The following is an 18982-nucleotide window of genomic DNA, read 5'->3' on the forward strand; positions in this document are numbered from 1 at the left end:
TTCTTACTGTTTCCAGCTCAGCTGTGGGTCTGGGGGAGCGGAGGAGGGTGTTACCGTAGGTTTTAATAAAAATAAGTCTCAGTCGCATTACAAATCTTTTTGTAGCAGGTCAGGACCAAACGCCCGCGTCTTTTCCGTCTGCTTGTATGATGTATTATATCTCAGCATTCTCAATCTGTTATACTTGGCAAAGAAAACTCATTGTGGGTTCAGGTTAAAAATGGTTAAAACTATGCTCCAATCAGAAACTTATAACTCAGGCCCCGAGAGGGTGGAGCATGACACAGGGATTCTCCTATTGGTTCTCTCTATCCTCCTCTGCCCCCTAGGGCCATGAATCGTAATAACACAATGTATCAGATTCAGTTTTGCTGTTCCTTTTACAATTGCTGGGTTATATTGCTACTGTAAAGCCTCATTCACACGCCCACTTACTAACCCAGTAATCAAAACAAAAACACACACGCAGAAAATACTTTACTTAAATAATCACTTCTCAACACTTTGCCTGGGTCACCACTTTTTTAAAAAAGAAAAAAATATCCCACGCATGTCTGGCATAGTCCAAGTGAATCAAGCGAAGTTCATCGAATCCTACATGCAAAGATTATGGCTCCTCGTTCTGAGGCTCCAGAGTCTTTGCAAACAGCCACTGCTGGGTCACTCTGTGCTGCACGAGACCCGGCGGCCCTGAACAGCTGTGACATCATTAAGGTTACCGGTCATCAGAGTCGCCGGCGCATGCTGCCCTCGTCACTATTCCTCACATCTAAGCAAACTTCGTAGTGCAATACACAGCAATAATTCCAGCTCCATTACCATACAACAGTTTTGTGTCTCCACTTCTAACAGCGCGCCCATTCTTCATTCACTCATAGTACCACATAATAATAGTGCCCTCTTTGTGCCCCCATACGGAAGTCATGTCCCTTTTGCAGTTTCACACTTTTTCCCCATACAATAATTATGTCCCCTTTTATCCCCATACAATAATTATGTTCCCTTTTGGCCTTATACAATAAATATGTCCCTTTTTTGCTCATACAATAATTATGTCCACTTTTAGCCCCATACAATAATTATGTTCCCTTTTGACCCCATACAATAATTATGTCCCCTTTTCCTCATACAATAATTATGTCCCCTTTTAGCCCCATACTATAATAATGTTCCCTTTTTCCCATACAATAATTATGTCCCCATTTGGCCCCATACAATAATTATGTCCCCATTTGGGCAAATAAAATAATTATGTTCCCTTTTTTCCCAATACAATAATTATGTTCCCATTTGGCACCAAACAATAATTATGTTCCATTTTGGCCCCATACAATAATTATGTCCCCACTTGGGCCCATAAAATAATGATGTTCCCTTTTCCCCCATACAATAATTATGTTCCCATTTAGGCCCATAAAATAATTGTGTTCCCTTTTCCCCCATACAATAATTATGTCCCCATTTGGCATCAAACAATAATTATGTCCCCTCTTAGCCTCATACAATAACTATGTCCTTATGTCCCCCTTTGCGCTCCCATACAATAGTAATCTCCTTTTTGTGCCCCTGTGCAAAAGCAATATCTCCTTTGTGCTTCAACACACTAATGATGTCCTTCTTTCGGTCACCCATTACTGCAATTTTCAATAAAAAAATAAATTCAGCTTGTAGTTGGGCGCACTGGGTATGAAAAAATTACGTCATCATGACTCCTGACATCCTGTGCACACTCCCAACCATTGGTAAGCCACAGGTCTAAAGCAGCCCGGGACTTACCATTCACACAGACTGACTGGCGTCATGATACGACCGGTGATCAGTAAACTCCCTGCCTGTTCTACCCGACACCAACACAGATTGAGCAGGCTGCACAATGCTAACAGAGAAAATCTTTCACTTCCGGGCTGCTCTGTTGACAAGGAGTGACTGGTGACGTCATGCTGATTGACAGTCGGGTTCACCGCAGCTAGACAGCAGGGAGCTGCCAATCAGCATGACGTCGCCAGTCACACCACAATCCGGAGGAGAGCAGAAAAGAAGCTGACGTGATTTTAGTAGAATATATAGGTTCAATCAGTGACCATATTGTGCCTGCTGAGATCGGCACCAGGCTTAGCAGGCAGGTAAGTAGCACCTAACTGCCTGTTAGTTTTTAAGCTCTTAGTAAAAAAAGAAATAGTCTTGAAAAAACCTTAAAATATTATACAAACAGATGCAATATTTTTCTAAAGGATTTCTAGAAATGTTTACAATTTTATATATTTTTTGTAATTATTATTATTATTTTAGGTGTTATTTTGCATCACTCAGCAGCCGTTTTGATTGATTCCTTACAGTGGAAGGTATTTCAGGGTCACATGTTATCAATGTAACAAGGTGTAAAGTTCAGCTCTGTACAAGTTCACATGTAACGTTCCTGCAGCAGAACATTGTATCCGCCACATTGGGGCTTTATCTCTATCTCCTCCACTCTTCCCCTTGCCTTCCATTGAGCTTTTTTTTTCCCTCTGGACTTTTGACTGAGTGAATCACGTGGCCTGCCATTGTTCCTTCAGTCTCGGGTTTCACCAGGAAGAGTCTCCAAACAATGTAGGTCTGCTTGTGACATTCATATGAAAACACAGTCAGTGCCTGTGATTGCATACATATAAATTATTGGATTTTCTTCCATTCCCTGCAGCTGCTGAGCTCCCGTCAGCCATGGGGGGATTCACAGGCCAGAGCGAGCAATCCATCTCCCAGGGAGTCCGGATGATGTTTTATGTCTTGCATCCAAATGAAACCTCCTTTAGAACTATAGAAGATGTGCCGGATTACGTGGATAAGGTGAGAACCCTACAGAAAGGAGGTAATGATACAATTTCCATATCTATATCCATATGGGTTCTAAGACGGTATGAAAATATTAGGTCAAATATTCAATGTTTACCAACCTGGATTCTGGAATCTTCTCTGTGTTTCGGTGACGCGAAAACAAAGGTTCTATATATTATCTGTCCCCGATGGCAATGGCTACAATCTCAAGTAGTGGTGTATAAACAAAGGAGACAAAAGTGGGCAACAAAGGACTCATTATATGATAACAAACATCCAGACTAAATGAATATCATGCAACATGTAATCATGTCGCACTATATGGAGGAAATGCTGTAAAGAGATAAGAAAATGCCACAAAACCTGTAGCTCAAGTCATTATTAGAAAGAAAAACATGAATTCCAGACTGCTTTGCAAATTTGTAAACAAGCATGTCGAAAAGCTATTCATTCCTTATGAACAAAATTACAATTACCATTATACTGCCCCCTACATCAAAGAATATAACTACTATAATACTGCCCCTATGTACAAGAATATAACTACTATAATACTGCCCCTATGTTCAAGAATATAACTACTATAATACTGCTCCTATGTACAAGAATATAACTACTATAATACTGCCCCCTACATCAAAGAATATAACTACTATAATACTGCCCCTATGTACAAGAATATAACTACTATAATACTGCCCCTATGTTCAAGAATATAACTACTATAATACTGCTCCTATGTACAAGAATATAACTACTATAATACTGCTCCTATGTACAAGATTATAACTACTATAATACTACCCCTATGTTCAAGAATATAACTACTATAATACTGCTCCTATGTACAAGAATATAACTACTATAATACTGCTCCTTTGTACAAGAAAATAACTACTATAATACTGCCCCTATGTACAAGAATATAACTACTATAATACTGCCCCTATGTACAAGAATATAACTACTATAATACTGCCCCTATGTACAAGAAAATACCTACTATAATACTGCTCCTATGTACAAGAATATAACTACTATAATACTGCTCCTATGTACAAGATTATAACTACTATAATACTACCCCTATGTACAAGAATGTAACTACTATAATACTGCCCCTATGTACAAGAATATAACTACTATAATACTGCTCCTATGTACAAGAAAATAACTACTATAATACTACCCCTATGTACAAGAAAATAACTACTATAATACTGCCCCTGTGTACAAGAATATAACTACTATAATACTGCTCCTATGTACAAGAATATAACTACTATAATACTGCCCCTATGTACAAGAATATAACTACTATAACACTGCTCCTATGTACAAGAATATAACTACTATAATACTGCTCCTATGTACAAGAAAATAACTACTATAATACTACCCCTATGTACAAGAAAATAACTACTATAATACTGCTCCTATGTACAAGAAAATAACTATTATAATACTGCCCCTTTGTACAAGAATATAACTACTATAATACTGCTCCTATGTACAAGAATATAACTACTATAATATTGCTCCTATGTACAAGAATATAACTACTATAATACTGCCCTTATGTACAAGAAAATAACTACTATAATACTGCCCCTTTGTACAAGAATATAACTACTATAATACTGCTCCTATGTACAAGAATATAACTACTATAATACTGCTCCTATGTACAAGAATATAACTACTATTATACTGCTCCTATGTACAAGAATATAACTACTATAATACTGCTCCTATGTACAAGAATATAACTACTATAATACTGCTCCTATGTACAAGAATATAACTACTATTATACTGCTCCTATGTACAAGTATATAACTACTATAATACTGCTCCTATGTACAGGACTTTAACTACTATAATACTGCCCCTATGTACAAGAATATAACTACTATAATATTGCTCCTATGTACAAGAATATAACTACTATAATGCTGCCCCTATGTACAAGAATATAACTACTATAATACTGCTCCTATGTACAAGAATATAACTACTATTATACTGCTCCTATGTTCAAGAATATAACTACTATAATACTGCTCCTATGTACAAGAATTTAACTACTATAATACTGCCCATATATACAAGAACATAACTACTATTATACTGCTCCTATGTACAAGAATATAACTACTATAATACTGCTCCTATGTACAAGAATATAACTACTATAATACTGCTCCTATGTACAAGAATATAACTACTATAATACTGCCCCTATATACAAGAACATAACTACTATTATACTGCTCCTATGTACAAGAATATAACTACTATAATACTTCCCCTATGAACAAGAATATAACTACTATAATACTTCCCCTATGTACAAGAATATAACTACTATAATACTGCTCCTATGTACAAGAATATAACTACTATAATACTTCCCCTATGAACAAGAATATAACTACTATAATACTGCTCCTATGTACAAGAATATAACTACTATAATACTGCCCTCTATGTACAGGAATATAACTACTATAATACTGCTCCTGTGTACAAGAATATAATTACTATAATACTGCCCATATGTACAAGACTATAACTACTATAATACTGCCCATATGTACAAGACTATAACTACTATAATACTGCTCCTATGTACAGGAATATAAATACTATAATACTGCTCCTATGTACAAGAATATAACTACTATAATACTGCTCCTATGTACAAGACTATAACTACTATAATACTGCTCCTATGTACAGGAATATAATTACTATAATACTGACCCATGTACAAGAATATAACTGCTATAATATTTTTCTATAGGAGGCAGAAGATAGACGAATATAGTATACTAGATGGTGGCCCGATTCTAACGCATCGGGTATTCTACACTGTGTGCAGAATTATTAGGCAAGTTGTATTTTAGAGGATTATTTTTATTATTGATCAACAACTATGTTCTTAATCAACCCAAAAGACTCATAAATATCAAAGCTTAATATTTTTGGAAGTTGGAGTGGTTTTTTTTTTAGATGTGGCTATCTTAGGAGGATATCTGTTTGTGCAGGTAACTATTACTGTGCAGAATTATTAGGCAACTTAACAAAAACCAAATATATTCCCATCTCACTTGTTTATTTTCACCAGGTAAACCAATATAACTTCTTAAAATTAAGAAATAAACATTTCTGACATGCAGAAACAAAACCCCAAAAAATTAGTGCCCAATATATCCCCCTTTCTTTATGATGACACTCAGCAGCCTCCATCCATAGATTCTGTCAGTTGCTTGAGCTGTTTACGACCAACATTGCGTGCAGCAGCCACTAGGGTTGAGCGAAACGGATCGGTCATTTTCATAAGTCGCCGACTTTTGGCAAAGTCGGGTTTCATGAAACCCGACCCGATCCCTGTGTGGGGTCGGTCACGTGGTACGCGACTTTCGCGCCAAAGTTGCGTTTCGATGACGCGTTCAGCGCCATTTCTAAGCCAATGAAGGTGGACGCAGAGTGTGGGCAGCGTGATGACATAGTTCCTGGTCCCCACCATCTTAGAGAAGGGCATGGCAGTGATTGGCTTGATTTCTGCGGCGTCACAGGGGCTTTAAAGGGGCGTTCCCGCTGACCGCCATCTTACTGCTGCTGATCTGAGCATAGGGAGAGGTTGCTGCCGCTTTGTCAGAAGCAGGGATAGCATTAGGCAGGGTACATTCACCCCCAAACCGCTTGTGCTGTAGCGATTTCAACTGTCCAACACCACCTTTTGTTTGCAGGGACAGTGGAGGCTACATTTTTTTCCTCAGCGCTGTAGCTCATTGGGCTGCCCTAGAAGGCTCCCTGATAGCTGCATTGCTGTTTGTACACTGCTGTGCAAACCAACTGCTTTTTTCAAAGCACAAATTCTGTTGCTCCTTCCTTTCTGCACAGATATCTTGTTTGTCCACACTTTTGACTTTTTTGTGCAGCAGTCCACTCCTTGTTATTGCTGCCTGCCATACTTTGCTGAGATTACTGCAGAGAGATAGCAATTGTAGTACAGTCCCTTTTTTTTTTCGTTATATCTCTTCAAGCCACTTTCTGCCACAGAAAATATACTCTAATACAGTGGCCCAGATTTATTCACTAGTCTCCCTGAAGAAGAAAAGGGTGCAGATTAAAATTGTCAAATCTGTATCAGTGGCAGTCCTGTGTGTGGCATCTGTGTCTCATTTTCTGGCACAGAAAACATTCAGTCTAACAGTGGGCCAGATTTCTTGCCAATTCTCCCATAAATAAAAAAAAATAGTGGGAGATTAAGATTTGCATTTCTGCCTCAGTGCCAGTCCTGTGTGTGGCATCTGTGTCTCATTTTCTGGCACAGAAAACATACAGTCTAACAGTGGGCCTGATTTCTTGCCAATTCTCCCATAAATAAAAACAAAATAGTGGGAGATTAAGATTGGCAATTCTGCCTCAGTGCCAGTGCTGTGTGTGGCATCTGTCTCTCATTTTGTGCCACAGAAAACCTAGTGTGTAACACGGTGCCAGATTTTTTGACAATTCTCCCAGAAAAAAAAAATAGTGGGAGATTAAGATTGGCATTTTTGCCTCTGTGCCAGTCCTGTGTGTGCCATCTGTCTCTCATTTTGTGCCACATAAAACCTAGTGTGTAACACTGGGCCAGATTTTTTGACAATTCTCCCAGAAAAAAAAATAGTGGGAGATTAAGATTGGCCATTCTGCCTCTGTGCCAGTCGTGTGTGTGGCATCTGTCTCTCATTTTGTGCCATGTAAAACCTAGTGTGTAACACGGTGCCAGATATTTTGACAATTCTCCCAGGAAAAAAAAAAGTGGGAGATTAAGATTGGCCATTCTGCCTCTGTGCCAGTACTGTGTGTTACATCTGTCTCTCATTTTGTGCCGCATAAAACCTAGTGTGTAACATGGTGCCAGATTTTTTGACAATTCCCCCCCCCCAAAAAAATAGTGGGAGATTAAGATTGGCATTTCTGCCTCAGTACCAGTCCTGTGTGTGCCATCTGTCTCTCATTTTGTGCCACATAAAACCTAGTGTGTAACATGGTGCCAGATTTTTTGACAATTCTCCCCCCCCAAAAAAATAGTGGAAGATTAAGATTGGCATTTCTGCCTCAGTGCCAGTCCTGTGTGTGCCATCTGTCTCTCATTTTGTGCCACATAAAACCTAGTGTGTAACACGATGCCAGATTTTTTAACAATTCCCCCAGGAAAAAAATAGTGGGAGATTAAGATTGGCCATTCTGCCACTGTGCCAGTCCTGTGTGTGGCATCTGTCTCTCATTTTGTGCCACATAAAACCTAGTGTGTAACACGGTGCCAGATTTTTTGACAACTCTCCCCCCCAAAAAAATAGTGGGAGATTAAGATTGGCATTTCTGCCTCAGTGCCAGTCCTGTGTGTGCCATCTGTCTCTCATTTTGTGCCACATAAAACCTAGTGTGTAACACGGTGCCAGATTTTTTGACAATTCTCCCCCCCAAAAAAATAGTGGGAGATTAAGATTGGCATTTCTGCCTCAGTGCCAGTCCTGTGTGTGCCATCTGTCTCTCATTTTGTGCCACATAAAACCTAGTGTGTAACACGGTGCCAGATTTTTTGACAATTCTCCCAGAAAAAAAAAATAGTGGGAGATTAAGATTGGCCATTCTGCCTCAGTGCCAGTCCTGTGTGTGCCATCTGTCTCTCATTTTGTGCCACATAAAACCTAGTGTGTAACACTGGGCCAGATTTTTTGACAATTCTCCCAGAAAAAAAATAGTGGGAGATTAAGATTTGCCATTCTGCCTCTATGCCAGTCGTGTGTGTGGCATCTGTCTCTCATTTTGTGCCACATAAAACCTAGTGTGTAACATGGTGCCAGATTTTTTGACAATTCTCCCAGGAAAAAAAAAATAGTGGGAGATTAAGATTGGCCATTCTGCCTCTGTGCCAGTCCTGTGTGTGGCATCTGTCTTTCATTTTATGCCACAGAATATATACTGTATAAGAGTGGGCCACATTTCTTCAATATTCTCCCTGAAAAAATAAAAAGGGGGAGTTTTTTATTGGTAGTGTCTGCATCTGCATCAGTTGGTAGTGTCTGCATCTGCGTCAGTCCTGTTAGTGGCATATCTGTCTGCCACTGAAGCTGTGTACTGTTATACATTGGGCCTGATTTTCCCTGCAGTCTCCCCCACCTATAAAGGGATATATAAATCCAACAGAAGTTTGAGTTCACCTTGTAACTGGTTGTACAGTAACAAATACCGTTAGTTTGGTTACGTTTTTCAAACAATGAGGAAGTCTGATGGAAGAGGTCGTGGCCGTGGGCGGTCATTGCCAGCTGGTAATGATGGTAGTGGTGGTGGAGCATCAGGTGGTCGTGGGAAAAGCAATATAGCACCTAAGTCTCGAGTTGTTGAGCCAGCTTCGTCTTCTGGCTACACAAGGCCTCGAACGCTCCCTTTTCTGGGAGTAGGAAAACAGCTTTTAAAGCCGGAGCAGCAAGAACAAGTTTTGGCTTTCCTTGCTGACTCTGCCTCTAGCACTTTCGCCTCCTCTTCTGAAACTGCTAAATGTAAAAGCAGCACGTCGTGAGTGGATGTTCATGGTCAGGGACAAGTCGCTTCCTCGTCTTCTTCACCAAGAACAACAGAGAAGGATGCGTCAGGCGACACAACGGGTTACTCCATGGAGCTCTTTACACATACCGCTCCTGGGTTAGAAAGTGAAACAGTTAACAGGCCATGCCCATTACAAGTCGAATCTGACATGGAGTGCACTGATGCACAGCCACAGCCAGATTACTATGCTGTTCCTTTGACTCAGACCAGAACATTGCCCTCACAGTGTACTGATCCAGAATCTAACCCTGATGAGACTATGGTGCCCCGTCACGAACGCTATACCACCGGCTCACACGGTGACACAGATGAAGTTGCACACGAGATAGAAGAGGAGGTCATAGATGACCCAGTTGTTGACCCCGATTGGCAGCCATTGGGGGAACAGGGTACAGGCGGCAGTAGCTCTGAAGCGGAGGAGGAGGAGCCGCAGCAGGCATCAACATCGCAACAGGTTCCATCTGCCAGGCCCGTATCTGGCCAAAAACGCGTGGCAAAACCAAAACCAGTTGTAGGACAGCATGGCGATCCGGTTAAAGAAGCTCAGTCTGCAATGCCTGAAAAGGTATCCGATAGTAGAAAGAGTGCAGTCTGGCATTTTTTTAAACACCATCCAAATGATCAGCGCAAAGTCATCTGTCAAAAATGTTCAACTACCTTAAGCAGAGGTCAGAATCTTAAAAGTCTAAATACAAGTTGCATGCGTAGACATTTAACCACCATGCATTTGCAAGCTTGGACTAACTACCAAACGTCCCTTAAGGTTGTAGCACCCTCAGCCAATGAAGCTAGTCAGCAACGCTACATCCCTTCCCTCACTGTAAGCGCACCATTTCCCACACTACCTGCAGTAAATGTGCAGGTTTCGTGGCCAGGCCAAAGCTGTCAGGGAATCACCAGGTTTGTGGTAGGAAACACTGCATGTAGGGCACCAGCAAGAATACCATCTCCAACCCTCTATCAGTCTGCCATGTCCACCGGCACCCCCGCTAGTTCCACGATCTGCAGCTCTCCAGTCCAGCTCACCCTACATGAGACTCTCGTTAGGAAAAGGAAGTACTCATCCTCACATCTGCGTACACAGGGTTTGAACGCCCACATTGCTAGACTAATCTCGTTAGAGATGATGCCCTACCGGTTAGTTGAAAGCAAAGCTTTCAAAGCCCTGATGGACTACGCTGTACCACGCTACGAGCTACCCAGTCGACACTTCTTTTTGAGAAAAGCCATCCCAGCCCTCCACCAGCATGAAAAAGACCGCATCGTCCATGCACTCAGGCAATCTGTGAGTACAAAGGTGCACCTGACAACAGATGCATGTACCAGTAGGCATGGCCAGGGACGTTACGTGTCCATCACGGCACACTGGGTTAATGTGGTGGATGCAGGGTCCACAGGGGACAGCAATATTTGGACAGTTCTGCCTAGCCCACGGTCTAGGAAACAGTTGGCTGTAGGCGTTCGCCCCCCCTCCTCCTCCTCCTCGTCCTCCTGCAGAAGCGAGAGCTCGTCCACAGACCGCAGTCGTACGAGCACTCCATCCGCAGCTGCCACTGTTGCACACGAGGTGTCCCATTATGGGACAGCTAGTGGCAAGAGTCAGCAGGCTGTCTTGGCAATTAAGTGTTTGGGCGACAACAGACACACCGCGGAATTTCTGTCCGAGTTCTTGCACCAAGAAACTCAGTCATGGCTGGGCACTGTACCTCTTGAGGCAGGCAATGTAGTGAGTGATAACGGAAGGAATTTTATGGCTGCCATAGCCCTTTCACAACTGAAACACATTCCTTGCCTGGCTCACACCTTAAACCTGGTGGTGCAGTGCTTCCTGAAAAGTTATCCGGGGTTATACGACCTGCTCCTCAAAGTGCGCAGACTTTGCTCGCATATCCGCCGTTCTCCCGTGCACTCCAGCCGTATGCAGAACCATCAGCCATCTTTGAACCTTCCACAGCATCGCCTAATCATCAACGTTGCAACAAGGTGGAACTCCACACTGCACGTGCTTCAGAGACTGTGCGAACAGAGGCGTGCTGTTATGTATTTGTGGGAGGATACACATACACGGGCAGGCAGTTGGATGGCAGACATGGAGTTGTCAGGTGTGCAGTGGTCGAAGCTACAAGACCTGTGTCAAGTCCTTCAGTGTTTTGAGGAATGCACATAGCTGGTTAGTGCAGACAACGCCATAATGAGCATGAGCATCCCCCTAATGCGTCTGCTGATGCAAAGTTTGACGCACATAAAGGAGCAGGCGTCTGCAGCCGAGGAAGAGGGAAGCCTTGGTGACAGTCAGCCATTGTCTGGTCAGGGCAGTCTACAGGACGAGGTAGCAGGCGAAGAGGAGGAGGACGAGGAGGATGATGGGGATGAGTATCTTTTGAATGAGGAAGCTTCTCCGGGGCCAATAGAAACTGGTGGCGTTGCAAGGCCGGGTTCAGGCTTTTTGAGGGAGACAAGTGACGTAGATTTGCCAGAAACTGCCCCTCAGCCCAGCACAAGCGCAGATTTGACAACTGAAACTTTGGTCCACATGGCGAATTATGCCTTACGTATCCTCAAAAGGGACCCACGCATTATTAAAATGATGACCAATGATGATTACTGGTTGGCCTGCCTCCTTGATCCTCACTATAAAGGCAAATTGCAAAATATCATGCCACATGAGAACCTCGAACAAATATTAGCAACCAAACAAGCAACTCTTGTAGACCGTTTGATTCAGGCATTCCCAGCACACAGCGCCGGGGATGGTTCTCATACGAGCTGCAGGGGACAACAGGGCAGAGGTGTAAGAGGTGCACAAATCAGAAGTGGCGTTGGACAGAGGGGTTTTCTGACCAGGTTATGGAGTGATTTCGCAATGACCGCAGACAGGACAGGTACTGCAGCATCAATTCAAAGTGACAGGAGACAACATTTGTCCAGTATGGTTACTAACTATTTTTCATCCCTCATCAATGTTCTCCCTCAACCGTCATTCCCATTTGATTACTGGGCATCAAAATAGACACCTGGCCTGAATTGGCAGAATATGCATTGCAGGAGCTTGCTTGCCCAGCAGCTAGTGTGCTATCAGAAAGAGTATTCAGTGCTGCTGGTACAATATTGACCAAAAAAAGGACTCGTCTGGCTACCCAAAATGTTGATGATCTAACCTTCATTAAAATGAACCACTCATGGATTTCGAATTATTTTGCCCCACCTTTCCCGGCTGACACCTAGCTTTCCTATGAAAAGGTCTTGCTTGTGGACTGGTCTTACTGACTGTTCCAATCTCTTAATTTGCAGCAGCTGTTTGTCCAGCATACGACATGTTTACACCTCCCTAAATGGGCTAACTCCCCCCACGGGGCCGTGGTCTCGCCACCTGTGAGAGTGCCGTTTGTCTGAAGAGGTGGGTGTGCCCGCTTTTGGTTGATGGCACTGCCACTGGGTCCCTCATAGTACAATAAAGTGTCTCTGGCGGTGGTGGCGGTGGTGACACACCGTTGTAACATGAGGGGCCCTGGGCCTGTACCGCTGGCCACAAGAGAGTTCCCCCCCAGCTCAAACACTGCTCTACCACTTGCAAAATTATCTCTCACAGCTCCACCATTGTTTAGTCAATGCGCTGACATCCTTCAATGCCTGGCACTGACAATACCAATTTGTTGACATGTATGATGCTAGTTAAAATAGTCAGGGTCAGTGTCCTATACTGACACCAGTAAATACTTAGCGCCAAATTACTATGTCTGACACTCAGCAGAGGAGCCCACCCCTGTACCTAAGTATGCCACCCTTTTTCTTGTGCTTTGTTGTTTTGCGAGACATTAACATCTATTTCTTTTCTGGGAGTACTAACTGTGTCAGACACTCCTTCCAATCGTCCTCCGCTGACCACACCAATGCTGCCTGTGTACCCCTGCCACATAATCAAAGGTGCTTTGAGCCTATTTTTTTTAAATTTTATTTTTAATTTTAGGCCTACTAAGTCTGTCTGCGATCCCTCCTTCAAATTGTCCTCCGTTGACCACACCGATGCTGCCTGTGTACCCCTGGAACCTAATTAAAAGTGCATAGAGCCTACTTTTTTATTTTAGGCCTAATAAGTCTGTCTGCGGTCCCTCCTTCCAATTGTCCTCCACTGACCACACCAATGCTGACCGTGTACCCATGTAACCTTTTTTAATCCTGCGTTGAGCCAAATTTGTGGTGTAAGGCCTACTAGCAGTGTCTGTCTGTGCCACTCTATACAGCTGTCCTCTTAAAAAAATGACCTGTAATTGTCAGGTTTTCAGCCTATCGGAATTTTAAAACTGCAGTGGGGCTACTAGTTTGTTTGGGGCCTACTAACAGTGTGTGCCGCTCCTTGCTGTTCTACTGGTTTCCTGTCCTGAACATCCATTTTCAGGCTCTCGTGAAGTAGTTGTTAATATTACACTGCATTTGGCCTACAAGTTGGGTCTGTGTTGTAGGGACGGTGTCTGCCGCTCCAAGGTGTTCTCCAGGGTGCCTCTCCCTAGCTTCTATTTTCAAGCTCTTGTTAAGTAGTGGTTGAAACAACACTGCATTAGGCCTACAAGTTGGGTCTGGGTTGTAGGGACAGTGTCTGCCACTCCAAGGTGTTCTCCAGGTTGCCTCTCCCTAGCTTCTATCTTCAAGCTCTTGTTAAGTAGTTGTTGAAACAACACTGCATTTGGCCTACAAGTTGGGTCTGGGTTGTAGGGACGGTGTCTGCCGCTCCAAGGTGTTCTCCAGGTTGCCTCTCCCTAGCTTCTATCTTCAAGCTCTTGTTAAGTAGTTGTTGAAACAACACTGCATGTGGCCTACAAGTTGGGTCTGGGTTGTAGGGACGGTGTCTGCCGCTCCAAGGTGTTCTCCAGGTTGCCTCTCCCTAGCTTCTATCTTCAAGCTCTTGTTAAGTAGTTGTTGAAACAACACTGCATTTGGCCTACAAGTTGGGTCTGGGTTGTAGGGACGGTGTCTGCTGCTCCAAGGTGTTCTCCAGGTTGCCTCTCCCTAGCTTCTATCTTCAAACTCTTGTTAAGTAGTTGTTGAAACAACACTGCATTAGGCCTACAAGTTGGGTCTGGGTTGTAGGGACGGTGTCTGCCGCTCCAAGGTGTTCTCCAGGTTGCCTCTCCCTAGCTTCTATCTTCAAGCTCTTGTTAAGTTGTTGTTGAAACAACACTGCATTAGGCCTACAAGTTGGGTATGGGTTCTAGAGACAGTGTCTGCCGCTCCAAGGTGTTCTCCAGGTTGCCTCTCCCTAGCTTCTATCTTCAAGCTCTTGTTAAGTTGTTGTTGAAACAACACTGCATTAGGCCTACAAGTTGGGTCTGGGATCTAGAGACGGTGTCTTCCGCTCCAAGGTGTTCTCCAGGGTGCCTCTCCCTAGCTTCTATCTTCAAGCTCTTGTTAAGTAGTTGTTGAAACAACACTGCATTAGGCCTACAAGTTGGGTCTGGGTTGTAGGGACGGTGTCTGCCGCTCCAAGGTGTTCTCCAGGTTGCCTCTCCCTAGCTTCTATCTTCAAGCTCTTGTTAAGTAGTTGTTGAAACAACACTGCATTTGGCCTACAAGTTGGGTCTGGGTTCTAGAGATGGTGTCTGCCGCTCCAAGGTGTTCTCCAGGGTGCCTCTCCCTAGCTTCTATCTTCAAGCTCTTGTTAAGTAGTTGTTGAAACAACACTGCATTTAGGCCTACAAGTTGGGTCTCGGTTGTAGGGACGGTGTCTGCCGCTCCAAGGTGTTCTCCAGGGTGCCTCTCCCTAGCTTCTATCTTTAAGCTCTTGTTAAGTAGTTGTTGAAACAACACTGCATTTGGCCTACAAGTTGGGTCTGGGTTGTAGGGACGGTGTCTTCCGCTCCAAGGTGTTCTCCAGGTTGCCTCTCCCTAGCTTCTATCTTCAAGCTCTTGTTAAGTTGTTGTTGAAACAACACTGCATTAGGCCTACAAGTTGGGTCTGGGTTCTAGAGACGGTGTCTGCCGCTCCAAGGTGTTCTCCAGGGTGCCTCTCCCTAGCTTCTATCTTCAAGCTCTTGTTAAGTAGTTGTTGAAACAACACTGCATTAGGCCTACAAGTTGGGTCTGGGTTGTAGGGACGGTGTCTGCCGCTCCAAGGTGTTCTCCAGGTTGCCTCTCCCTAGCTTCTATCTTCAAGCTCTTGTTAAGTAGTTGTTGAAACAACACTGCATTTGGCCTACAAGTTGGGTCTGCGTTCTAGGGACGGTGTCTGCCACTCCAAGGTGTTTTCCAGGGTGCCTCTCCCTAGCTTCTATCTTCAAGCTCTTGTTAAGTAGTTGTTGAAACAACACTGCATTAGGCCTACAAGTTGGGTCTGGGTTGTAGGGACGGTGTCTGCCGCTCCAAGGTGTTCTCCAGGGTGCCTCTCCCTAGCTTCTATCTTCAAGCTCTTGTGAAGTAGTTGTTGAAACAACACTGCATTTGGCCTACAAGTTGGGTCTGGGTTGTAGGGACGGTGTCGGCTGCTCCAAGGTGTTCTCCAGGTTGCCTCTCCCTAGCTTCTATCTTCAGGCTCTCGCTAAATTGTTTTTAATATAACACTGCATTTAGCCTACTTGTTTTGTTGGCCCTACTAACGGTGTCTGCCGCTCTTTGATGTTCTCCTCCACTGAACAAACCAGTGCCGCTTTTTTACTTCTGTTAACAATTTTGAACTGCATTTAGCCTATTTACTGATTTGGGCCTACTCACTGTGTCAGCCTCTCATTACAGTTGTACTCCACTGAACAAAGCAATGCCCCCTGGTTAGTCCTGTTACCAATTTTGAACTGCATTTAGCCCACTTTATTATTTGGGCCTATATCTGTGTTTCCTCCTCATCCTGCCCATTGCCCAGCCAGTGATAGATGAGTCTGCAGGTACATTGACCCAGAACGCTACATTCCCCGTGCATGCTACACAGCCAGAATGTGACCCTGCTGAAAGTCAGGTTCCCCTTCCCGCATACTATACCACCTTACACGGGGACAAAGAGGAAGGTGCAGATGAAAGTGCAGGTTCCTTCATCAGGTGGTGGGGGGAATACTCGTTGGCGACGTCACTGGCACAGGGACCCTCATAGTATGCAAAAGTGTCGCTGCCGGTGGGAGGCGCCCCCGCCGTGCAAACACACCGCTGTACTTTGAGGGGCCCTGTGCCAGTGCCAATGCCAACCAGTGGGCCCCCCCTGCTTGCTCAAGATCACAGCACTTGCAAAGTTGAAATACTTACCTCTCCCTGCTCCACTCCCGTGACGTGGTCCACATTTCCTCGGCTCACTAAATACTTGAACCAGCCCTACCCCTCACAACTTTAGCCAAATGACCCCCAATTTCCAATGCCTAACTATTATTATAAGGTAAATTAAGATTGACAAGCTTCAGTAACAAGAATGGATGTTTTTGCCATTAAAATGGGCACTGTAGGTGTTTTCCTGGCCTCCACTCACTGCCGACTATGCTTCCCCATTGACTTGCATTGGGTTTTGTGTTTCGGTCGATCCCCGACTTTTTGCGATAATCGTCCGATTTCACTCGACTCGACTTTTGAGATAGCCGGGTTTCGCGAAACCCGACTCGACCCTAAAAAACTAACAACCCTAGCAGCCACCACAGCCTCCAGACACTGCTCCGAGAGGTGGACTGTTTTCCCTCCCTGTAGATCTCACATTTTATGAGGGACCACAGGTTCTCCATGGGGTTCAGATCAGGTGAACAAGGGGGCCACGACATTATTTTTTCTTCTTTGAGACCTTTACTGGCCAGCCACGCTGTGGAGTAGTTGGCATGTGATGGAGCATTGTCCTGCATGAAAATCATGTTTTCCTTCAACGATACCGACTTCTTCCTGTACCACTGCTTGAAGAAGTTGTCTTCCAGAAACTGGCAGTAGGTCTGGGAGTTGAGCTTCACTCCATCCTCAACCCAAAAAGGTCCCACAAGTTCATCTTTGATGATCCCAGCCCATACCAGTCCCCCACCTCCACCTTGCTGGCGTCTGAGTCGGAGTGGAGCTCTCTGCCCTTTACTGATCCAGCCTTTGGCCCATCCATCTGGCCCATCAAGAGTCACTCTCTTCATCAGTCCATAAAACCTTCGAAAAGTCAGTCTTGAGATATTTCTTGGCCCAGTCTTGACGTTTTATCTTATGTTTCTTGTACAAAGGTGGTCGTTTTTCAGCCTCCCTTACCTTGGCCATGTCTCTGAGTATCACATACCTTGTGCTTTTTGTTACTCCAGTAATGTTGCAGCTCTGAAATATGGCAAAACTGGTGGCAAATGGCATCTTGGCAGCTTCACACTTGATTTTCCTCAATTCACGGGCAGTTATTTTGTGCCTTTTTTGCCCAACACACTTCTTGCGACCCTCTTGGCTATTTGCCATGAAACGCTTGATTGTTCGGTGATCATCACGCTTCAAAAGTTTGACAATTTCAAGACTGCTGCAACCCTCTGCAAGACCTCTCACAATGTGGACTTTTCAGAGCCCATCAAATCTCTCTTCTGACCTATTTTGCCAAAGGAAAGGAAGTTGCCTAATAATTAAGCACACCTTATATAGGGTTTTGATGTCATTAGATATCACCCCTCCTCATTACAGAGATGCACATCACATGATTTACTTAATTGGTAGTTGGCTCTCAAGCCTGAACAGCTTGGAGTAGGACAACATGTATAAAAAGTATCATGTGATCAAAATACAACTTGCCTAATAATTCTGCACACAGTGTAGAATATGTATGTATGTATATATATATATATATATATATATATATATATAGCAGCCACATAGCATATAGCAGAGGCAACGTAACACAGACAGTCATGTAGTATATAGGAGACACGTAGTATATAACACAGCCCGCGTACTATAAAACACAGCCCACGCAGTATATAACACTTCACACGCAGTGAATAACACTGCCCACGTAGTATATAACACTGTGCACGTAGTATATAACACTACCCACGTAGTATATAACACTGCCACGTAGTATATAACACTACCCACATAGTATATAGCATCCACGCAGTATAGAACATTGCCCACATAGTATATAACACTGCCCACGTAGTTTACAACACTGCCCACGTACTATATAACACTGCCCACATAGTTTATAACACAGCCCATGTAGTGTATAACACTGCCCACGTAATATATAACACAGCCCACATAGTATATAACACTGCCCACATAGTATATAGCATCCATGCAGTATATAACACTGCCCACGTAGTATATAACACTGTCCATGTTGTATATAACACTGCCCACGTTGTATATAACACTGCCCACGTAGTATATAACACTGCCCACGCAGTATACAACACTGCCCACGTAGTATATAACACTGTCCACGTTGTATATAACACTGCCCATGTAGTATATAACACTGCCCACGTAGTATATAACACTGCACACGTAGTATATAACACTGTTCACGTTGTATATAACACTGCCCATGTAGTATATAACACTGCCCACGTAGTATATAACACTGCACACGTAGTATATAACACAGGCCACGTAGTATATAACACAGCCCACGTAGTATATAACACTGCCAATGTAG

General features: G+C 43.6%; 1 protein-coding gene across 1 annotated transcript in view; it reads left to right on the plus strand.

The window, feature by feature from the left end:
* The first annotated feature begins 2403 nt into the window (after positions 1-2403).
* Positions 2404-18982, plus strand: part of AGMO (alkylglycerol monooxygenase) — a 250034-nt gene continuing 233455 nt past the window's right edge. The window contains exons 1-2 of the mRNA XM_069729308.1: positions 2404-2589; positions 2681-2826. Of these exons, the coding sequence (XP_069585409.1) occupies positions 2701-2826 (126 nt within the window). The 5' untranslated portion in view covers positions 2404-2589; positions 2681-2700. The remainder of the gene's footprint in view (positions 2590-2680; positions 2827-18982) is intronic.

The sequence above is a fragment of the Ranitomeya imitator genome, chromosome 6 (genome assembly GCF_032444005.1).
Source record: "Ranitomeya imitator isolate aRanImi1 chromosome 6, aRanImi1.pri, whole genome shotgun sequence".
NCBI classification, from domain to species: domain Eukaryota; kingdom Metazoa; phylum Chordata; class Amphibia; order Anura; family Dendrobatidae; genus Ranitomeya; species Ranitomeya imitator.